The sequence below is a fragment of the Alosa sapidissima genome, chromosome 1 (genome assembly GCF_018492685.1).
Source record: "Alosa sapidissima isolate fAloSap1 chromosome 1, fAloSap1.pri, whole genome shotgun sequence".
Taxonomy (NCBI): Eukaryota; Metazoa; Chordata; class Actinopteri; order Clupeiformes; family Clupeidae; genus Alosa; species Alosa sapidissima.
The window spans coordinates 42,230,469-42,254,487 of NC_055957.1; the positions used below are offsets into that span (position 1 = coordinate 42,230,469).

The 24,019-nt window shown below is 39.4% G+C and overlaps 1 protein-coding gene and 1 long non-coding RNA gene across 2 annotated transcripts; both read left to right on the plus strand.

Moving 5' to 3' along the window:
- Positions 1–153: 153 nt before the first annotated feature.
- Positions 154–19,599, plus strand: LOC121712075 (aggrecan core protein-like). Its single transcript, XM_042096056.1, has 8 exons — positions 154–256; positions 11,957–12,313; positions 12,443–12,521; positions 13,759–14,064; positions 16,264–17,010; positions 17,181–17,251; positions 17,362–17,405; positions 18,176–19,599. The coding sequence occupies exons 1-8, from the start codon at positions 179–181 to the stop codon at positions 18,210–18,212; spliced, it is 1,719 nt and encodes a 572-aa protein (XP_041951990.1). The 5' UTR covers positions 154–178; the 3' UTR covers positions 18,213–19,599.
- LOC121712561 lies at positions 4,808–5,961 on the plus strand. The gene is made up of 2 exons (XR_006032634.1): positions 4,808–5,131; positions 5,702–5,961. It is a non-coding gene; the product is annotated as an uncharacterized LOC121712561 (long non-coding RNA).
- Positions 19,600–24,019: the final 4,420 nt, after the last annotated feature.

Here is a 24,019-nt window from a genome sequence, read left to right on the forward strand (position 1 = left end):
GCATGCTTGTATGCTTTGATGAAAAATGGCGGAGGCAGAGTCCTCCGAATCAAGTCCGAGAATTAGCTCTAGACCAAAACCTTCGAAAGTATGGGAGTATTTCAGGCCAACTGGTAACAAAAGAGTGGTCTGTACACTCTGTCAAACTTCACTTGCTTATCACGGGAGCACAACCGCGATGCACGAACACCTGAAAAGGAAACACACAGGAGTTGTTGAAGTTGCGCCCACAGAAATAATAGTATGTAAATTAACGGTAATATTTAAGTTATTTATATTGTATTTTTTATTTTGTAACATTGAAGTTATTTATATTGTTTATGGCACAGGAGGCATTTTATGTTTTGGCCATTCAGTTGAGTTCAAAATAAAATGGACACAACAAAAATAACAAACACATGATTTTTCTTTTAAAATTAGTCGTTTAGATAGTCGACTAATCGAAAAATTTGTCGAAAGATTAGTCATTACAAAATTAGTAGTTAGTAGCAGCACTAATTCAAACCACGCAGGCGTGAAGTTTATAGCGTTGTTATTGCAATGATCTAGGAAAATGTTGTGCAAGAGATTTTTCAGCCGTGTAACAAGTCTGCAGTCTGGGCGTATTTTGGCTTAATGAGATGCGAATGGACAACTGAATGGCTTGCCTATTTGCAATACAGTGCAGAAGTAAAATCAAAGCGAAATGAGGTAACTAATTTAATGAACCATCTACTTGACAAACACAATTTATAAACAGCTGAAGGTGAGTCTGAGTCACAAACCTCAACGATGGTGAAGCATTATATTTTGGGCTAGGGTCCCGCCATGTTTACAGATAACTTGAACTGCACATTATCATTTGCATAGCGCATTTATGAAAATTCGGCTAAAAGGTGCTGAGCCATATTCCAATCCACCGTGTTATTAGCCTGGGTTTTCCCCAAGCGGCAACATTCTAATTTGAACAATGAAGCCTACCCGGAAATGCGAAAAATTGCAATACATCGAAAATCCGCTAGGGGCAGGTCCCAAAAGGGAGCAAATGTCCATAGACCCCCATGTTAAAATGTCCGTTTTCACAGCATAAATTCATGCTTTTACAGGTTGGTCCCATGGACTTTTATTGTATTTTTTGGTAGTTCCCGAGTGCCTGACAACTGTGAGGGGGGTGATTTTTTTTTCTAACTCGTTAGTTTAGATCGCATTTAGATATTAAATGTATGAATAATTAAGGGCGTGGTCAACTTGATTGACGGCTGGCGTCGAGTAGACGACGTCACTAGCTGAGTGGAGGAAACTCCGAAATTTGATGTCTTGGCTGTGATCCTACACACCACATCCTTTCTGAAAATGTTTATTCAAATATCTGACATAAAATGGGTTGCTCTGCTATTAACTGAAGCCTAACCGACACTTTAAGAAGACTACGCTTCAGTTTTTCAGGTAAGTGACATTCTACTACTATTTCACGTAGATGTTAGCATTATAGCATCCATGTTAGTGGGCACTGTAGCAGCTAACGTTATAGGCTACGTTAGCGTCAAATCATTTCAAATAAGTTTATGTCGAAAATGATGACCGAATGACTGAAGCACACACATACATTTAGTTAACTTGCCCATACAAAAATGTGATATATGGCAATATATGTAAATCACATATATTATGTATATGTCAATGTATGCTTCACACATATAAGTCACATATATACACATACATGTCAAATATATTTCAAAATATAGCAAAATTGGCCGTTTTTATATATGTCACATATATTTTCCCAGATATACAAATATATTACAAATATATGTTAGTTGCATATATGTTAATATATGATAAGTTATGTATTTGTACACATACTAGGGATACCAATATATTGCAAATATATGTCTATGGACATATATTTGCACTCATATAAGGTAAATATATTGCAAAATGTATGTAATGTTCTGCTATGTCACATTTATAGAAATATGTCACAATATATGTATCAGAAATATAACATTGTTGATGTTCCAAAGAAAACACACAAAATATTTGTTTAAACTTTTATTAAAGTTTAGTTTTTCCACACAAACAGTGAGTACACTCTCCAGGTAGAAACTTTTTTCCCCTTTATGGAAGTGGCACACATTGATTTGGCATATCCAGAATGTACTCCGTGTTCTCAGGGCAGCAGTCCTCACAAATCACCACCTGCAAACAGGGAACAGAGAAGATTAATATGCTGTAAAACACACATAACATGAAAAGACCATCACTGAAGCACTACTACCTTCACATGCATCTTTAATAAACACACACCTTGGCACAAGTAAGCTTAAATAAGGGCTATGAGATGAAGAACATGTAGCCTAATGATCCATACATCAGAATACTTTGACAAGATTTGGGAAAGATTCTTGAAAGATTGGAGTCTTTTAACTAATGCCCCCCATTCAAGCTTTACTCAAAAGACTATCTTTCAAGAATCTTTCCCAAATCTTCAAAGTCTTCTGTTGTAAGGATGGCTTAACACTACCCTTCACAAACTAAAGATCCATTTAGGCCTACTAACATTCGTTAGTCTGCATGGTTATTAGCAGCCACTTTAAATATAAGTTAGCTGCTATAGCTAGGTTAGCTAACTTACTCACACCTGATATTTCATTCAAACTAAAACTTATATTCATAACGACATCTCAGACAGGCTTGTTGTTGGATATGATGTTAACTACCATTCTAGATATTCCACATAATGGTAAAGTTAGTTAATGGAAAAGTTAACATTAACAGCTAACATCGCTAACATTAGCAATATTAGCTCGCTAACATTATCGATAGCTAATTGATAACATTAACGTTAGCTAATTCTAACATGATGGTTAGACTGTTAACAAACGGATTTGGTTAACATTACATTATAAAAACAATATTTTATAACTAATTCCTGTTTACTAAAGGCTTTCTTACCTTGGATATGATGACAGCAGAGTTTATACAGCTTAGGCTACACAGTCGGATGCATGACAAAAAGTGACGGTTGAAGTCACCGTGGTTGGAGTTCAAATGTCAGTCCAGGGTGGGGGATGGGTATTGCTGTGTGCGCATGCGCATATCAAGATGCGATAAGCATCCGTTATATTTTAAGTAGCTTTGGCTTCACACATTTTTCATGCACATAGTGCAACCCAAAGCGCTCCACACAAAACATTGACACATAAGGCAGCATAGTCGACACCTTATCTGTGACGCCAAGACATAAACAAATATATTCACACTGTTCTCCATTTGGAAAATAAGTAATGTAATCTAGTGTATGGATATGTATGCCACCATATATGGAGACTACAAATATGTCTGCCACATATTCACACATAAAGTTCTCCATATATTTAGAAAATAAGTAGTGGAATCTAGTGTATGGATATGTATGCCACCATACATAGAGACTACATATAAGTCTGTCACATATTCACACATAAACTTCTCCATATATTTGGAAAACAAATAATTGGATCTAGTATATGAAGATATATAGCATCTTATATGGGAAATTAAAATATTTTGTATGCATGTATGGACATATAGCTTTGAATATATGTTTGACATAAATATTTGAATCACATATATGTCCATATAAGTAAAATTATAAGTCCCTGTTATTTGACATATATGTTCATATATTGCCATATATCACATTTTTGTATGGGTGAATAAAGGTAACGTTAGTGAAAACCATTGTGCTCCCGTTGTGAGTTAGCTTAACGTTTGGTTTGCCATACTAGCCAGGGCCCAGTTCCCCGAAAGCATCTTAAGCCTAAGAGCGTCGTAAAGTCCCTCTTACGAACGTCTTAAGATTTACCGATTGTTTCCCGAAACCATCGTAGCTTAAGAGCATCGTGAAAACACTTGTAGTCTCGAGTGCTCTCGTTACCGGCTAAGAGCGTCTTAACAGTAATTCTCACTGAGGTCACCAACAGGACATACAGAGGAATTACAACTTAGAATACATAATCCAACTTACGTTCCCATTCTTTATTGTGTTTACCTGTGATGAATTAGATTTTAGCGTGCAAAATAGCATAGCCTAAATTTAATGGTCATAATAATGTGATGAAAAGCGGACAAAAATGCAATCAAGTTATGAAATGAGACGTTGCCAGAATAGTTTGCCATTATCTTTGCTAAGTGAGGACTATATTTTATTAGGCCTATAAGGGTACAAGCAGAGAAAGGAACATGTGGTTTAGTCTGTAGGCCTACTGCATCAAAATCTAAGCCTACACATTTCCTCACTTTCTTACTCGACTTCTTTCTTATCTTCAAACGTGTTCTTGTGACACAGCGAAAAAGTATAACCTACTTGGGATGCTTACATGCTGATGTCAAAGTGTTTCTATTTTCGTATTGATGTGAATTAATGTGTAGATCCGAAGTTTAAACGGTAGGCCTATTGCTGTGACGTGCAGTCTCCTGACATCACCATCAAATCAGAGGATATTTCAGAACTATTAACGTGGACAGCTCCCCTTAAGAGCAGTGCATGCGCGCGTTCACGCTACGAGCATGTTCGGGAAACAGTTGGAAAAACCAAACGAACGATCGTAAGATGAATCGTAGAAAACCCTCTTAAAAGCGTGTCTCCGTCGTTATCGGGAAATTAGGCCCAGGTGTTTGAGTCAATGATCAGACAGCTGTAACGTTAACGTTAGTTCACAAACATACTGGGGCAACAAAGCATGTGTTCTCGCCAAAAAAACTTTTGTAAATACTCTCTGTGGGAATGCTTAGTCCGTTGTCAATTTATATAGTCTTTGGGTTGTCACATTTAAGATAAAAAAGCGTTCATTCAGATGATAACTTCAGCCGAAGCATTAGCTAGTGGAGGTAAAATTGTGAACCACTATGACTATACGTTGAACATGGAGCTTATAACGAGCGACGTTAGCTAGTCACCATAACTGTTGTTAGTTATAACTGACGTCTGAAACTCTTATTGATGCCGTTTATTTGTTAAACACAAATTTGAATCAACACTTCTTGTCTATGCAAAGTTTCCCTGTAGGTGATCCAGACAGGCTGGGTGCTGGAGAGGGCTCTGGACTCCTAACTTCACTTCTCGTCTGTGCAGTCGACTCAGAAGCATCACTTCAGCACTGATTCCATGGTACTTTGACATTTTTCATACATTTAAATGGAGCAACCTACTGGATTCAATAGGCCTAGCTGTCTATTCCAGACATGGTTAGCATACTGAACAAACATGAATGCATTTCAGACATTTAGAGTGGCCTTTTATTGCAAGCAGTCCAGGGCACATCTGTGCAATAATTATCACATGAAAAGTAGTTGTATTATGCCTTTAAATCAGCAGGTTTTGGTTGGACACAGATTGGATAATTAAAGAATATGGCATCAGTGACTGGCTATTGTTTGACTGGACCTTGGCCTAACTGTTAATAACTACCTCAATAGGGTGTAGATATGAGCTTACACTGTTCCACTGAAAACACAAGAAATGGTTATTCTACATAACTTTGAATACACCAAATTTGATTTTGCTTATTGCCTGCATAAACAGGACATGTGCAATAGTTGAATACGCCTGTCCTGTCCCCATTCAGCTAAGTGTTCTGTGAGTTTGTTCGTTATAAATATTGGGAGTATTTTTTAGCTTAATTTGTGAGTACTTGTTCAAGTTCAAGGATGTGACATATACCAATATTTCTGTTTTCAGATCTGGAACATTTTGAAATCCTTCCAGATGGGGCACAAGTCATTGAGCAGTGGCAGCTTCTGACTTCAAAGACTTTGTTCACCAGCAGACCCCTTGATGATTACCTTTATTTACAGCATTTGCATCTGTCAGTCTTTAAAGTGATCTAATATGTATTGACTATGTACTAGCTTAGTACATATTAGTTTTTGTTATTTTAGTTTCACAAATTCAGTGGTTACCTGTAATGCTCAAGATATACAAGTAAAAAATCACCTTTACTTCTGCATCTGGGTCTTCAATTCAACCTACTGACTGAAGCTGACGGATTTGTATAAATGTTTTTGAGAGCACAGGCAAATTGGTTTGGCATGAGTTTTAATGTAATTCGCAGTTCAGAAAGGTTCCATAAACATTTTCAAGTTCAGTGCCATCAACAGTAAGTTTGCTTTCTGATATTTAAAGAACAGAAATGGGTTTGGCATAAGTAAAGGGTAGGTGTAACAGTTCATCAATAGACATGAAGTGAAATGTACTGTATAGTCTCAATGGGTTCGATATCACCACACCCCAGCCAAACCACTTCACCTTGTTGTAATCAACAAAAGTACAGTTGTTGTACAATGCTGTAGTACTATTGTGCGATTTGAAATGGGTCTTCAGTGACAAAGTACACTAATATTGCCATTGTTATGCCAAACACCGGACACTGTAACTGGATTTAACGTTTTGATAATAGCCTGACAAGAAGGGGAAATAAGGCAAGCTAACCGAACATGAACGCTGGATCGTGAAATGGCCACCGATGAGAAATTTCAATGTCATCTTAGACCAAACTACCACTGACAACTTTAGAGCAATATAGCGATTTTAAAACGTGATATTTAGAGTTAATCAAAAATAATTAATGATGTACAAGTTAACTAATACCCTACTACGATTTTGTTATCAATTCACACCACACGTTGACAGAATACAGCGAGCTGGCTGATGTTATCGTAAATTAATTAACGTTACAATGATGGCTGCCACTGAGGATATGAGATGGGTAACGTTAATCACAAAACAATAAAGGCAAAGATAAATTTTTGTCAGTATGAGTTGCTGAACCTGTAAACTGCTATTCTACGTGAGTTGGTGAACCTGTAACGCTAAACTTGTAATATCTTTGTTGACATAAGAACTGATGCAGGCACAGGACTTGTAGCTTACTGTGACTTTACTGAAACATGGCATTCATTACTTCGCGTACCGTTCAACTGAACCCAACTCATAGAACACTGGTATATGAATACTCCCTAAGTGAGTTACTCATGGAGGTAGGTTTCCACCTAGTGGATATATGATGTACTGCAATCCTATTTACTACAAAACTGCTAAATTACTCTACGTTATTTGACCGTAACTTCAGCAAGGGAAGGATAGCTAACGTTAAAGCCCTAGAAGCTAGAATCTGCAAACTCAACTCTTCATTCTCAACTTTTCAACCGTTCACCCGAATATTACCTTTCAGCATACAAAATGAAAATGTGTCTGAACATGGCATTAAGAAACATACATGAACTTCACGTTAGCAGAACTTACCAGCAATGTTACAGCAACGTCTGTGCCAGTCCATCTTGTAGGCCAAACGCTACAGATAGCTTAGCTGAGGCTGCTGCTCGGCTGACGACGAGGCGGGTTCACCGGCTGGCTTGCTCAATCTCATACAAAGCCCCGCCCTTTTACCCATATATGGATTGGCCAGGAGGTAGGCAGGGTTAGGATTTCCCAAGGCTTTCCAAGATGGCGCCGCCCATACCGCCCATAAACAGCTTCGTAACCGTTCTTCAGAAAATCTATGGGTGACGTCACAGACGCTTTGTCCATATTTTTTACAGTCTATGGTTTTCCCATGCTGCCTCATGCGCACGATTTTATTTACGCTGCTAGGCAGCCTGGATTCCATGGACTTCATTTTCACCTCAACGAAGGAATCAATCACAGAACGGAGGGGGACAGCAAGACGATGACGACACAACGATAAATAAATAAACGGCTCTTACCGTGAGTAACGTCGAAGGGTAAAGTCACGTGACTTCTTTTGTAGTTCGTTTATGAAACAAAAGGAGCAATTTCGATTTTCTTAAATAAGGCAAAATAGGGTCTGACATTTTCACAGTTACTGTATAGACACTGAAAAATATTTTTGGTGGATAACATCGCTGATTTGGCTTCACAATATTTTTTTTTAAATAGGTCTATGGGACTTAACATTGGAGCTGCTCTTCGATAGGAACGCAACCACTTGGGGCGCTGGTTTTCACTTTCCCTCCCTATTCGTAAACCACATTTCAAATAGAGCATCACAGTCCCACCCCTCCTCCGAGAGAGCTTAGGTGCCGGAAGTAAGTTTCCCATTCATTTCTCCCATTGACGTTTTAGAAAAATCCGTATGAGTTTTAGAGCATATCTTAGGCTAACCAGCTACGGCGTAACTCATAAGCATACAACATATCATTTTGAGTGAAAAAATGAAGAGAAAATCCAGAAAAAGTCAAAAGGTAGCCTACAAGACTGTGTACATATTTTCATTTCCGAGCAAAGGAACTACTCATCCAATAAACCACCGCGCCTCCCCGAAATAGTATATATAGCAAGGCACAACCGCGCGAATTGCCATTTGAACAACTTCCAACCGACGACAGCACGCAAACCTTTTCCTCCAAACAGCAGACACAGGTGACTCGAGTCACATGACTTGACTCTAGTCAGACTCGAGTCACATTTTTTTAAGACTTGAGACTTGCTTGATCACCATGTATAAAAGACTCGACTTGACTTTGACTTGCTATTCATGACTTGAGACTTGACTTAGACTTGAGACAAATGACTTGAAATGACTTGACTTTTTATTTTTTTTCATAGATATTAAGGAGTTAACTTTACGATTTTAGAAAATCTGCTTAGGTGCTGTTGCATGTGTCACGCAAGCGAACCTGTCATTGTACCAAGTGACGAGACCAACAGCAAGTGCCAGATCAAATGAGACAGACTGAGGTAGGCTAACTTGCAAATATGGAAGGCTCTACGTTTATACCAAAACATAATAATGTTTGGCTTCACAGATGATGTATCTGACAAGTCAAAGGAGAAATGAACAGCAGTCTGCAAGTGTGCAAAATAGCGACATAACCATCACCACGTTGTTTTTTATCCGAAGTTAGTCGTGTTAGAAACCTAACGTCAAATTTGAGGCATGTTAAAAGTTGGCTTTGAATCTATTATGCTTTTTAGTTAATGCCATATTAGGCTAAAATGTGTGAAATGGCAAAGTGAAACATTTTCTTGTCTAAGTTTAATCTCGATATATAGCGGAATGTTGCCAATGTAACCTAAAGTAAGCGCCCCTCTTTCTCCCTCCCTCTTAAACACGTTCCATACGTTACAGCCTAGTAGCTAACAACAGTAAGTAGGCCTAGCTAACTGCCAGCAATCAGCATAGAAAAGCAGTTTATTTCACATGTTAGGCTTATGTATAATATGATATAGCATTGACGATCCTAAACCCTCCCAAAACCCATTGCGCTGTCACGCTTGTCAAAGTTTGGCAGTGACGTCGTTGGCAGCGTTTGATTGATTGATTAGTTAACTTTTTCATTCATTATTGGTTCCCTGGAGATGTGACAGGTCAGGACAAGTGTAATTTGAACTGTTTGAATATATTTTCATGATTTGATGTAGCTTAGGCTAAATATTTGAGGCATATTGAAACAATAATAGGCTATTTTATAATAGGTCTACTTGAAATACATTTATTTTTATTCGTATACATTTCATCTTATTCTATAAACCGTTCAGATGTAGGCTATGTGGCTTGAATGAATGCAATGTCTATTTGTTTGTTACAAATAAAACTCCAGCAGTTCATAACTAGCCTATTGTAGCTTAAAATGAAAACATGGGTAAATCATCATGAATTTCAATGATTTGGCTATGACTTGATTTGACTTGCTTGACCCAAGCTATGACTTGACTTGACTTGCTTGACTGTCACAAAAAATGACTTGGACTTGCTTGAGACTTGAAGGTTCAGACTTGAGACTTGCTTGTGACTTGCACATGTGTGACTTACTCAGACCTCCGCCAAACAGTGATTTCAATATAGGGAATGTGCAGTTAATAGCAATTATTTCAGGAGTAATCATGTAAATAATAGTGTTTTGGTATTGAATTTTATATTTATCTTTGTGTATTTTATATTGTGTGTGTGTGAAAGCGGTTAACGTTAACGTTAGCAACATGGTGCAGTGCTTCGTACCCTGCCATCACTGCTCAGTCGGGCTGATGCATGGACCGGTGCATGGTCTGCTCTTGGACCACCATATTTAGTTTATTAACTTGCCGGGAATTATTACACAAAATGTTCATTAAATGCACGGAAAGTATTCCTAGGTTAATGATTGATATGACTCATACAGTATGAAGGCTACAGCCTAGCTAATGTTAACTAGCATTATTATTTCTGCCAGAGTTAGCAAGCTAACTACCTAAACTTTATGCCACAACGCTACATACCCATAAGTTGAAGCTTCTCTCATACATATATGAAATAACATCCCCCATACGAAAATGTTCAGCAAATAATGTCAACTATTTAACTAGTCACACTGATGATTCAAAGTGTACTAGCAAGTAAGCTAATATGGAAAGTTCGCTAGCAAGTTAGCTAAGATGTATGTGATGTAAGAGGAATGTGTTGCGTTTGGGCGCATATCGCCATCTAGCGTGGCGGAGTAAAACATTAATACTTGGGTCTACGACAGTGTTTCTCCAACTTTTTCAGACAAAGGACCACTTAACCAATAAAAAAGAAACGCACAGACCACCTAGCTAAAAAAAAAAAAAGATTAGACCTACTTCAACAGTATGTTAGCCTACACAATAGGCCTACTCACTGAACCACCTTGCTTATTGTCTTTGCACTTTACTTATTGTGTCAAAGCATTCATATGATTTAAACTGGCATATCTTACATAGGCAGTGTTGCAGAACTGTTTGGATTTACATACAAGATGGTTCAATATTGCAAACAACTCAACTATATTATATTTTACCACGTCTGCTCACGGACCACTTGGGATTCCTCGGACCAGACTTTGAGAGGTCTACGAAGATCATGACCGTGGTCCAGTCAAATCTTTTACTGTCTATGGTCAAATCCTAGCCGAGCTATAACTGTCTGTGCATGTAAACATACTGACTGACAAAAAATCAGAATGAGTAATTATAACAGACGAGTAGCCCTGTGGACACACAATATTGTTGGAAAATTGAGATGTATGAAACCCTATTTGACTGAAATAATTTGTTATTTTAAAAAAAAAGACTAAAATGTTCTGACTAAAACTTGACTAAAATACCTTTAGTTTTCTTTTGACTAAAACTAGACTAAAATGAGGAGACTTTTAGTCGACTAAAACTTGACTAACAAAAATTATATTTGAATGACTAAATATGACAAAGACTAAAAAGGACATTTCACCACAAGACTAAGATTAAATTAAAAATAGGTGACAAAATTAACACTAGGCATCACTGTGGGATTGTTCAGGATTGTGGGTAATGAAGTACCCCCAGACCCCATCTCAATGAGATGAGGCGTTAGCCAGGCTACCGTGTTATGTGAATTACAGTCCTTGTTGAGGGAGGAGTTGTGGTATCAAACATTAGGTCGTTAGGTCAACGTTTCGGACACAGGTAGGCTAGGATAATACAATGTGTTTCCATCAACCCTATTCGTATAGCCTGCATGCGATTTGAGAATTATGTGATCGATGTTTTTGTGTAGGCTTATTTTTAATGTAAATTTCAAGTATTTCCAGTCAGGGTTTCTTAGTCGAAGAATGGAAACCCAGACTGGCTTCTTGAACATGTACTGTATAGGCCTAGTCTCTTTGCGAGCAAGACTGTGGATGTGAAATCTGCAATCTCTTGAGACCTGAAATTGCTGCAAAACATTTATTAGCTGCCCTGGTCGAATTCAGGTCTGCAAACTGATAGGCTGTAGTCTTTATTTTGCTTCTTGTCAAAATGTAGCCTACCGAATATGTTAGACTACGTAATACCTAAACTCATTTTTTGCATCTCTTTTCCATTGATGTGGACTGAAAATGAATGGAAAGGTAGACATCTAAATGCAAAAGTTAGGCATTGTCTGGAGAATTCTGTAATGGCTAGTGAGGTGTAAACAAATGGGTCTGACATTTAATGACATTTTATTGTGTGTTATAATAGTCCAAGCAGAACAAATCAGCAACACCTCAAGAAAACTATGAACCCATCAGATTCCAGGAAGAGTTTACATCTGGGGCTGCCCTATTCCGGAGAAAGATTCTGTCTCTCATGGAGTCTTTGATGGTGAAAACGACATCAGGAATTGTCTCCATATTTGATGAAATGTACATGGGAGCAGAAGCTGAGTTAATACAGAGGAGGAAGGAAGTGGCAGCCCTCACACACAGACTGAAGGAGATGGAGCAATTGTGTACTCAGGATGTGTGCGACAACCTGCCGGTCCTCAAAGTGGAGCCAGAACAGCGTTTTTTGGAAAGCGCCCTGTTCCATGGACAGCCAGTCCCAGAGAGCACAGAGGTGGGCATATTACACAGGCTTGACTGCCATCATTAAGTGTAAATGTTACTTATAATGTTATGACTAGAACTTATTTAATTAAGTATCTCTTATGAAATATAACTTCTCTCAAATTAAACAACTTCTTAGACTGTGGAGTTTGCGCTGGAGTGTGTGGTGATGAAAGCAGAGGAACCAATGAATGCAGAAACAATGGTGCAGCCACCTGGTAAGGACAGTAGACTACATATACTGTATGTGAATAACTGTCATTTGTCAGGGTCATTTTAAAATTAAGATTGAAGATTGTTTTAATTGAACTTTTTATTTTATGTACAACAAAGAATGAAATAATGTTTCTCCTGTACCAACAGTATGCACAAATAATTTTACTGAATAGTTTTACATAAATAATTGACTGAAGAGTTTGTTGGTACTTTTGGTGCTCTCATCAAGGTTATGTTTTTGTTTGTTGCTGATTGGATCATAAACAGCCACAGCAACGAAGAGGATTGACTGAAGAGTTTGTTGGTATTTGTTGGAGCCCGCATCAAGGGCTGCGAATCTGAAGAATCTGTCGGTATTTGTTGGGAGAGAACCCATCATTAGTCTGGTGGTGGGTTGGTCTGGGACGTCAGATACCACTATGGAGCCTTCTGGAGGTGTTGTGGGCCTAATTCAATGAAACACCCATGAAGGAAGGTGTCTGTTTTAAAACCTCAGTAAAATGCTATTGAAGGCAGTTCTGTTGGTGATGTTTTTTGCCCACAAAGGTTGATGTGTTAGTGATTTTGTATTTGACATTCAATAGGCTTGATTGTTGAATGGCCGTTGTGTGAAATCCCATACCTATAACACCAATGCAATCTCTCTAGTGAAAAAAGACAGTGAAGTGAAATATTAAGCATTTGCTTGTGTATATTGCAAATTAATTTCATAGCCAGAAAGAAAAATAACATTTTGCAATGTATATTCGAAAAAGCGATAATATTTTTAATTGAAATGCATGTTGTGATGTAGATGCTTTGTTAAAAGTGAACCTACACATTTTGGACTTTATTGTGCAAACCAGGCTATTTGATCTTAGCTTTTCTGGTGCACTGTTTTTCATGAAATACTGTTGTAGAGGACTACACACAATGTGTCTTAAGTTACTAATACGGTTCCTAAGACTACAAACATCATGATAACAACTTCTGTGTGTAATGGCCACAGTCTTCCTCTAAATAGTAGAAATAATAGAAGAAATTATGAAAATTCATCTCTGATAGCCTGCTGGCAATCCCAACAGGAAAAAACTTTGTTGATCTTTGTATTGTACACAAATCCTTTGCTTGTCTATAAACATGATGCTGATGTCCATCTTGAGGTGTTGGCTAGTCATTGCTTAATTCACGGAAGTTTCTTTTCCCACTTTCTTGTACACTTTTATCTGTCTTCCTTCTACATGTGTTGTGGATCTGCAGAGTACCAGCTGGAGTTGAACAGTGTGCCGGACGCTCCACAGGAGCCCCTGGTCAGAGCTGATGAGGAGCTGCCGAGAGCTCCAGTCTGGCCAGCAGAGGGCGCCGAGAGTCAGTTCCCTGCTGTAGGGCAGCTGCACCATCACACGGACCAGGAAACAACCTGCTCCACCGCCACAGCAAAACCTAGTTCCAGCAAGCCCACAGAGGAATCTACCGGTCCGAGGCAGGATGGGATAGTCAGCGGTTCTCCACTGAAGTCAGATCAGGCCTTCCATACCATCGATCAACAGCAAAGCCAGCCCGCTGGTAGGACGATCTCCATCTCCTCTTCAGCACAGCACACAAGTTCCCCTCTGGTCCCTCATACTGAAGATGATGTAAATGCTATGGGGTTCACTAGAAAACATAAAATAAAAGTGCGGCTTAGAGAATTTCCTTCATGGCAGGAGTTCAAAAAGCGTAAGTACCTCATAGGAATGCTTTGAATTGAATTCTGTGAATTTGCATTTGTGAAAATGGGCATCATATAGGGAGTGGAATGGAAACAAAAACCCCACCAAATTGATCTATTTTCCTTTCTTCTAATCAGTTGGATTTGATTGATTTGGAAAGTGCCGTGACGTTGTCAGTATTTGTCAGAATTTCAAACACATAGTTTTGCACATAATTGTGCAGGAATCCTCTCAGTGGCGGTTCTAGACAAATTGTACTACGGGAGCCAAGGAGGGGCCAGTGTTTAACCAGAGGGGCACATTAAAAAATGGCAACAAATGATATTTAAAGATTATAAACATTATTTCACTTTAAAATCATGTATACATTTATTTTGTACAAGAGTGAGTGCAGGTGCAAGGGAGGTAGGGTCATACAAAATGAAGAAAAATACAGTATAGGATGTCAATTCCACAGTTGAGTCCATACTTTAGTATTTGAATTGGCACAATTCTGGATCAATTGAATTTTAATGAAATATAGATACACTACACTACAGCAACAGAGGCTTACAGGAAGGGTTACAGCAATCTTGCACAGTCTAGCTCAAAGAAAACCTCCCTGTATGGCTCAATAAAACAAACCAGTTCAACTGGGGCATTTGGTGTGCTAAAATGTCTAGCAATATGTAGAGTCCATCATGACAGAATACTCAAGCCATGGATGAAGATTATACCAGTTTGGCCTAAAGCTTCTTCTGTCCCCCATCAAAGTGGTTAGGAATATATTCAAGTTGGGCTGTACTGGTACATCATTCTTGGACTTGCTGATATCCTAGAAAGATGTACAGTAAACATAGGTAAACATAGGGCACAACTACAACATGTATTCACTTATGCATAATGCATGTATATCTGCATGTATTTCAAAATGTAAGCCAAGTATTTACTTTAAAAAAAGAAACGTTAGAGCCATATTAACACAAAAAAAGAATTTACAGCAGAAATCACCATTTTAAGGACACACAGTAGGCCTACAATGAAATTGTAATTGCACTGCTTTGCAAATAGTAAGAAGACCCTTCTTCACAAACCTGATGATGCAGTACTTGATCTATTTGCTGGCTGTTCCTCTCTCTGTCCCTTTATGTTTCCTCTCCATCTTCATGCTCCTCACCCTCTGGATTTTCCCTCTCTGTGTCAGAGCCCTGACTTGCATCACATGCCCTCTCTCCAACCTCCACCGACGACTCTGGCTCTCCCTCTTCCTGCTCCTTGATTTGTTTCTCACTGCTGTTTCTCTCTCTTTTTTGTTTATTGGGGCAAAAAAGGACGCTATGTCCCTTCCTCATTTCATGATTACAAGAAGAAAACAAAAAACGTAGGATCATGCATTTCGTTGCTAGCCCTCCCTACTTAACACATGTCTTGCAGATAGTTTACTGTTAATCACTACTTTACTCAAATGTATTTGTTATCGCAATGCAACTGCCAAGATGGATGAAGTTACGTGGTTAACATCACAACATTGTGTAGAGCAAGGATACTGACATTTGGATATTCGTTTCTGCTTCGATTAGTTTGCTAAGATATGATTATGTGAATTATATGAACATGTTTTGAGACCAGACATTTACAAACTTGAGTTCATTATCAGTGTAATGAACAACAGTAACACGGTTATGTGCAAAAACAACAAATCACATACGAGATTTGCTTACCTTCGACTCTTGCAACAGGAGAAATCGTAGCTCCTCTCTCCAAGAGTAGTTTCTGAGCTCTCATTCACCGAGCAGCACCACACGAGTGCCGCTCTAATTTACCCGCGTAGAACGTTGGGTGTTTTTTTTGGGGGGGGGGTCCTCCCTAGGCCTTTGTGTAGAACCGCCACTGAATCCTCTAGTATTTAGATGTGTGTGAGATAAATGTCCTACAATGCAATGAGTGTTACATAAACATCTGTAACATAAAATTAGTGTTCAGTTGTGTAGAGATTTTATGTCAAGCCATTTGATGTTAACCTATTTTCTCTCTCCCCCCCCCCCCTCTCCTCCCTCTCCATGAAAACCAACAGAGTGCCTGGAGTTCAGCTCTGCAAGCTTCTCCCCAGATGCCCACTCCTCCTCTGCTCCACAGGAGCCCCTGGTCAGAGCTGATGAGGAACTGCCGAGAGCTTCAGTCTGGCCAACAGAGGGCGCTAAGAGCCAGTTCCCTCCTATGGGGGGGCAGCCGCGTCATCAAACGGACCAGGAAACAACCTGCTCCAGCATGGCCACAGAGGACCCTTCCACCACAGCAGAACCTTGCTCTAGCTCTTCAGGTGCCAGGCAGGATCGGGTGGTCAGTGGCACTCCAAAGTCCAACGAAGCCACCCCTGCAGCTGGTAGACGTCGTGGTCGGTCTGCGGGTCTGAGCCCGGAGAGTCTGTCAGCACCAGGCATAACCCTTCATCTCAGGAGCCGTTCAGCTGTGGTGGACACCAGTGGCAGAAGTCATGACACTTTAGATGAGCTGGACAGCTCTCCATGTATGGATCCACCTGGAACAAACGGTCTACTGTCACCAAAAGCAGAGAACCCTTCAGTGGTCACAACTGCAGAGGAGACTACAAGTCACTGTGTGTCTTCTGAATCTGAGACTGAAAATCCCTCTGACATGGAGGTGAAATCCACTGCAGTCAAGAGAAAGAAAGCAAATTCTAAAGCCAGGGTGAAATCAGGAGACACAAATCAACAAGGTAAAGAAGACGCATCATTAAAAAGAAGCTCTGCAGAGAAGAGTGAGAAGATTCCAAGAAAAAAACGAAGGATGACTGATCCAGGTAAATTTTGTAATGAAAGCTTGGGCTAGTAATAGTAGTTCCTGTATAGCTGAAAATGTGATTGGCAGTTCCATCAACTGTACAGTAAGTACTTTTTCATTTGGAGGATCTGATTTGTAGTTTTTCTTTTGCTTCAAGTGAAGATTTTCATACAACATTTTCTGTTTCAGAGTGCAAACATGATGTGAATGGTGCCCTTTATCCCTTTGAAGAAATTCTGCAGAGACGAACTACAGCTGATGTAAGATAAACATAACACCGATTATCAATGCTTAATACAAACCTACAATATCTATCTTTATATGTCAGTGCTATTGACCTCACCATGGTTTATGTTTTGAATTTCCTCAGGGTCAAGAGGTAGTGAAGGTGAAATGGTTGCCGTGTTCTTCATGGTAGGTGTACTTTGCATGTGCTGGGTTATGCAAGATTGTGAATGTGGTGTTCTAACCAATCATACTCATTTAGAGAATGACACTTCTGACAGGATGCACTGTGCATTGTGTACTGTATAGTATTTTCATTACAATCTTAATTGCTTGGTAGCCTGGTGAATCACGGACCTGTGGTGATTAATCTCACCATTACACAGTATTCCCAGTCCTTATTATAATCACCATTAAGGAAGGCAAACTGATTGGTTTCCTCCAGTGCATTGCTCCTGTTCTCATCTGAGGCAAGCCTTTAGATTCATGTTAACCGAGTCTCCAGTTAGTTTACCATGTTTAAATAGTTGGTTACTTACATAGAATAGGAATTATCTATCTATAAAGCCAGGAATGTGTGTATTATGTCTGTAATGTCTGTCAGTTATTGTTGAAGGATAATTCTGGTATTTAGCACTTTGAGTTCCTTTTCTGGTTTATTTTGGATAAACTAGAGTGGTGGACACAGAAATGTTGACGATGTTGACTGGCTGGGTACAGGCATGCACTAACATGTCCTTAAAACAACCCTTAACATTTGTTTTCAAAACTGTGCAACTCACAGAATGGTTTATAGATAGATAATACCTATTCTATGTAAGTAACCAACTATTTAAACATGGTAAAACAGACTGACATGCAGCGATTATAGATTTATAGACAAAGGTAGGTGAAAGGAATGTGTCCTGGAAAAATAAAACGTTTAAAGTTTTAGATGAATTGTGTGACTTGTTTTTCAGTGGTGCGAAATGGAGAAACTCCTGGGAGCCAGCCTAGAGAATGAGGCCATGACACTGATTTCATTCAACTTGAAATTCTAGTCAATTCATTAGGTTGTGAAGAAGTATTTCAGAAGGTCTGAGATGTAGCGTGAAGTAAATTTGGATATAACTACTGGCACATTTTAATTGTCTATACCAGGGGTGGCGAACCTGCGGCTCTTTACCTTCTCTCGTGCGGCTCGCGGCAGCTCAACTGATGTTCCCACTTCTCCTTGGCCTTAGAGTTTTTTATTTTTTGAAATAGCCTATATTTCTGGTAAATGAAAATGCTTATCATAATTTGATAGTACTCATAGTTAGGCTGCAATGTTTACATTAAAATAATTTTACCGTCATGTTATGGATAGGAAAAAAGAAGCAGACACGTTTGTTTCTTTAGCCAGGTGTAATGCTACTGTTGCAATCAGGAAAACCCTGAAGCTAAGCGCAAATAGGAGGACGAACACGGGACATTCAAAAGGAGGATTTATCTTTTTGTAGCATAATCCGTCTGGTTGATATGTCAACGTAACCAAAATTACACCGTTAAAAAATGTGTTTTAGTTTGGTACGGTATGCCAGATTTAACTGATGCATAAAGCTTCAACCTTGAACATTTTCCAAAGGCACTGACTTTTGCAAGTACAAGGTAAAGGTAGGTTATATAGACGTCAGTCAGAGAAGCAGACTCATTTTCTTTTTGTGTATTTTTAAAAAATATAGCTACTGAACACTCGACGGAACATTTGATGGTCACATTGGCATCATATCAGTTGTTACATTGAAGCATTGCTCATGCTAATAAGTCATTCAGTGAGGGGAAATTTGTGATGTGTGTCAGATTATCTTTGTTGCTTGCTACTCATTCCTGAAAATGATCATTTGTAGCATCTGCCAACTGCCTATTTAAACTGCAGCCTATAGGCCTAAGTCGATGTTGTAGTGTGGGCATCTTTTTTGTTGTGTGGCTCTTTTAAGTTGTGTGAATTTTTTTTTGCCTCTTGATGCTGGACTGGTTAGCCACCCCTGGTCTATACTGTGGTGGAAAATAGAAAAGTTACCCAAATCACTCTTTTATGTTATCCGTACGTGAATGTGTGAAATAATAACTCTTTGATAATCAATAATTAGGCTATATGCATTATGCATACATTATATGATTTTTGTAGACGTCTTAACGATATCAGACTTATCTAGCTATTTTCCACCATTGACTACCTCTTGAAGAATACCAGACAACTTGAATGCCAGGCATGGTGCAAGGGATGTTTACTGTTTCTACGTATACTCTTTTTCACTTATTTTCCATTTAATCCCAAAGACTTGTGATAAGGCAGTGTAGATCACCTGAATACACAGTTGAATTAGCGTTCACTAGTGATATTGTTTGTATAAAGTCAATAAAAATGTACCATCTAATTACTACAGACATTGTCTTCATTGATCATATGCTTTGCAGTTATACAAGAAAAAAACATGTCTTAACCACCACCCATGAGTTTATTAGAAGTTCAACAGATTTCATGTAGGCTACATTTTAAGTGGTAGATCTTTATTACATAATGATATAGCATGAAAATAACATTGATTTGCTGTTCTTTGATATGATTAAAATTGGTATTAATTCATTAAACAATCGCTAATTGGTAACAGTTTGAGACATGTGACAATGCGTTTGCAGTGTTGCCTAGTGTGATAGGATTTTTATAAGGGAGAAAGGAATCGGACTGAACAAGAATGACAGAGGTGAAGCCAGAGAGTTCTCCCCACCAGAGCTTGGGGCAGAAGTAGTGGGGGCCGTAGTTGGGGCAGTACTAAGGGTAATACTTGATGCAGTAGTTGGAACAGTTGTAGTGGCAGTAGTAGGGGAAGTAGGTAGAACAGTAGTTGAGTGGTAGGGGAAGTACTAGGGGTAGTAGGTAGAACAGTAGTTGAGTAGTAGGGGGAGTACTAGGGGTAGTAGTTGGGGCAGTAGTATGGGAAGTAGGGGTAGTAGTTAGAACAGTAGTAGGGGCAGTAGTAGTGTCCATTTCAGTAACGGCTCTTTTGGATCTGGAGAAGACACCCCACACCCACATTTCCCCACCGTGTCCACAGCCACCAGCTCCACCTCCTCAGAGCAGCACATATGGCAAGGGTCACATTCAGTCCCTCCACACCGGTCACAACAGTTGTGTTGAGGGTTCCACTGCCCTGGCGGACTGTGATTCTCTCGATGCCTGTCCGGTTGCTGTCCCATCAGGTTTGCAGATAGTTCCCATGAGAGAAAACTACAGTTGCCAGTGCAATTAGCATTAACACTAACCATTTTGCATGTGGGAGACAATATGTCGGTCGCCTGAAAGATGAATGAAAATTCCCTCACAAATTGCTGTAGGGTAGGGCCTATGTCCTGTTAAAATGACTGACTGAAGCATGGAGAAATGTATAGACAAATAAAAGTTGGTATTAGTTACACTGCATTTGCTGCAAAACAAATATCACCTTAGCAATGACTGTCAGGCGCTGAACAGCATAGTTGGAATCTGAGCCTCAGGCTCGTTGGTCAACGTTACGTTGGTGCCTGAGGAGGTGTGTGAGGGTCACCGTTGATGCGCTGTATTTGATGTTATTACAGCAGGAATGGGCATTATTTCTGATACACAGGAAATTTGCCTGAGTAAAAATTACTGGAATTGAGGATTTTTTTTACTCTATGCCAGATAACATTTGGTCCCTCTTTGAAAAGGGTACAAGTTACCTTTTTGATAGAGCTGTTTTTCCTGAGTCAATTTTCCTCAATTTAGTGTTATTATTTTACTGTTTTTGGTGGTATTTGACTATTCAGTGCATTAAAAAGTTAACTCTTGTACTTTTTACTCAGTTCAGAGCTACGACCAACTCACAATGCATTTTCCAGAATGTCACAGCCCACTAGCCTAGAAATCTAGACGCACCCTAGCGGCAGCAAATTACATTTGCTGCCAGGGCTAGTCTAGCAACTCTCCGGCTTGTGAGCTCGAAAAATTAAACTTCTATCAGGCCAATCAAATCGTGTATAGAGTCGTTAGGCGGGCTTAACATAATGATTGATGGCAGAGTTGCAACGGTTTGGCTTGAATTTCCTGCTATTTGAAAACAAATAAGATAGATGTTGCTGGCGAACAGTGTGACACGAGTTAAGCTTTTATTGCTATAAGCTTATATTAAGTTGGCAAAAGTTTGAACTAGCCAACTAGCTCCGCTGGTGGGAAACGCATGGGACTCATAGCGCTGTCCTATTGCGTGCAGAGGAAATTTGAACCGATTTGAACAACCGATTATCCCGCCCCTCGGACTGAGCACTGCGAACGGTGAGTGCCCAGACCCTACATTTTAATGTGGGTCTGGCTCGTCAGGCTAACAGTCCACAGTATTGTTAACGTACACTGTAATCACATATTAATCTTTACTGAAATTTTATCTTAAAAAATCAATACGTAATCAAACTATATTTTAAGCTATATACTACAGCTGTCATGTTATTGTGTTATTTACGTTGATGCCACACACCATCAAGCAGATGACTATCCACAGCACACTTGGCCTGGTTGAGATTGAAGTCTTAGTTGTTGCGGACTCAGATGTATATAAGTATATATACTCTTTTGATCCCGTGAGGGAAATTTGGTCTCTGCATTTATCCCAATCCGTGAATTAGTGAAACACACTCAGCACACAGTGAGGTGAAGCACACACTAATCCCGGCGCAGTGAGCTGCCTGGAACAACAGAGGGGTTAGGTGCCTTGCTCAAGGGCACTTCAGCCGTGCCTACCGGTTGGGGTTCGAACCAGCAACCCTCCGGTTACAAGTCCGAAGCGCCAACCAGTAGGCCACGGCTGCCACTAGATGTAGCTGACTGTAGGTCATGTCATGACAACCAGATTTGACGAAACCAGATTTTTTTCCCCTCAGACATTTTTTTGTTGTCCTCAATCAGATATTTTTCTTTCCTGAACTGCAGTCAATTCCCCCCCCCCCCCCCCATCATGTCCTCTAGGAGGCACTGTACTATTGCCTCTATGCCAATCCTCAACGGAAAAAAGACATACAGTATTAACCACAATGACATCACCAGATGATAAGTTGTTGGGTGGGTTTGAATTCCCTTCCTTATAGCATGCCTTTCTACATTCTACAGTGGGGAGAAGTTCACCTGGTCTAAATAACAATTCTATTTCCTTATTAGCTGCATACTTGAAGTTGAAGATATTTATGCACATCAAGTTCCTCACTGGAACTTCAAGATACACATGATTATATTGTTCAGTTGTGCACTGGACTTGAATTAAGAACCTGAGGCACAGATATTGTACAAAACACACATATGATTTTGGCCTATTGGTTATAATGTGGTTAATTGAAAGCTCTGTCAGTCGCTTTGGATAAGCGTTAGCTGAATGACTCAATGTAAATGTAAATTCTTGAATGATTCTTAATTCTGACTACATAAATTCTGATTACGCTACATGAACCCAGATAGCAAGAGGCTGGCGGACCACTGTCGGTCTACTGGGGGCATAGCTGGCGGTCCGCTGGCATTTTGCTCATCGGTTCTCTGGCGGTTGCAGACAAATTGCCCAATATTTTGCCACTATTGGTCTAAAATCTTTTTCATTTGTTCAGTTATACTCCACATATCATTTTATTAACTTTTCTTAATATTTGTGACAAGTTAAATTTAAAGAGATGGTGGTCCAACGGCAGACCACAAGTGGCATGCCACCGGCGGTATACCAGCGGTCCACTATCTGCCAATCTGATTTTGCTATCTGGGAACTTGCATACGGTAGCCTACTATTTGGGATCACAGGGGCCAAATTGTATGTATTTCTTATTTTTAATTATTTAAATAATATTTCATTTTTATAAGTATGTGTGAAGAATGACAAAGATTTATGGTCAAATGTGTAACTGTATTAGTTGTTACTTCCTACTTTCAATCCCTTTTCGCCTATCAAAACCCATATTTGTCGGCCATTTTTAAAAATGGCTGCCATGGCCCCCAGGGGCCAAATCCAAGGGACCTATTATTCTAAGAGCGCTTTCACACCTGGCTATTTGAATGGAACATGGAGTTTTCCTCAAAGATTGGTTCGATTGGGTATACTGTATGTGAAAGCAGCAATCACAGTCTGTTTCGGAACAAAACAAACAGACCGAGACCGCTTGAAGGAGGTGGTCTCGGCTCGTTTCCAATCGAACTGAGCGGTTTGTTTGCAGTGAGAAACCAATCGGCCCGTTGTAGCGGAACAACTCACTGGTGCTTAATTTTTTGTAGGCCTACACAGTGCAGTTGACGCAGAAGCATGTTGAGCCCTTTAGGCTACACGTTTATTCCACTTTTAACAGATAGCCGTCTTGAATTTCAAGCCAATGTCTTAGGCTACTTTTACCGATGTTACACGCAAAAGTGAGAGTGTGGAGAGAGTGGGAGAAGCCTAGACTTTGGACACACACATGCACGCATATATATGGAGCTCTAATAGTCCATGTTAAATGTGGGGTTAGGTGACTGCTGGATAGTAGGCCTATCTTCAGCTGTTAAATGTGAGCAATCAGGGAACAATTAAACACAAACGAACCCAGGGGACAATGGAGAAAAACTTCAGCCCGTGATTCGGATCAAAATAGGTATGAAAGCGCCCTAAATCACCTATTATTCTGATCAGACCCCCTTTGTGAGTTTTACCAGTTCATCAGATGCTTTTTGCAGTTTACTTTGATACATTTAAAATGAGGGTTTCATGTATTTATTTTTTATCATGCATTTATTTTTCTCAAGACTTTTTTTTTTTTTCCTC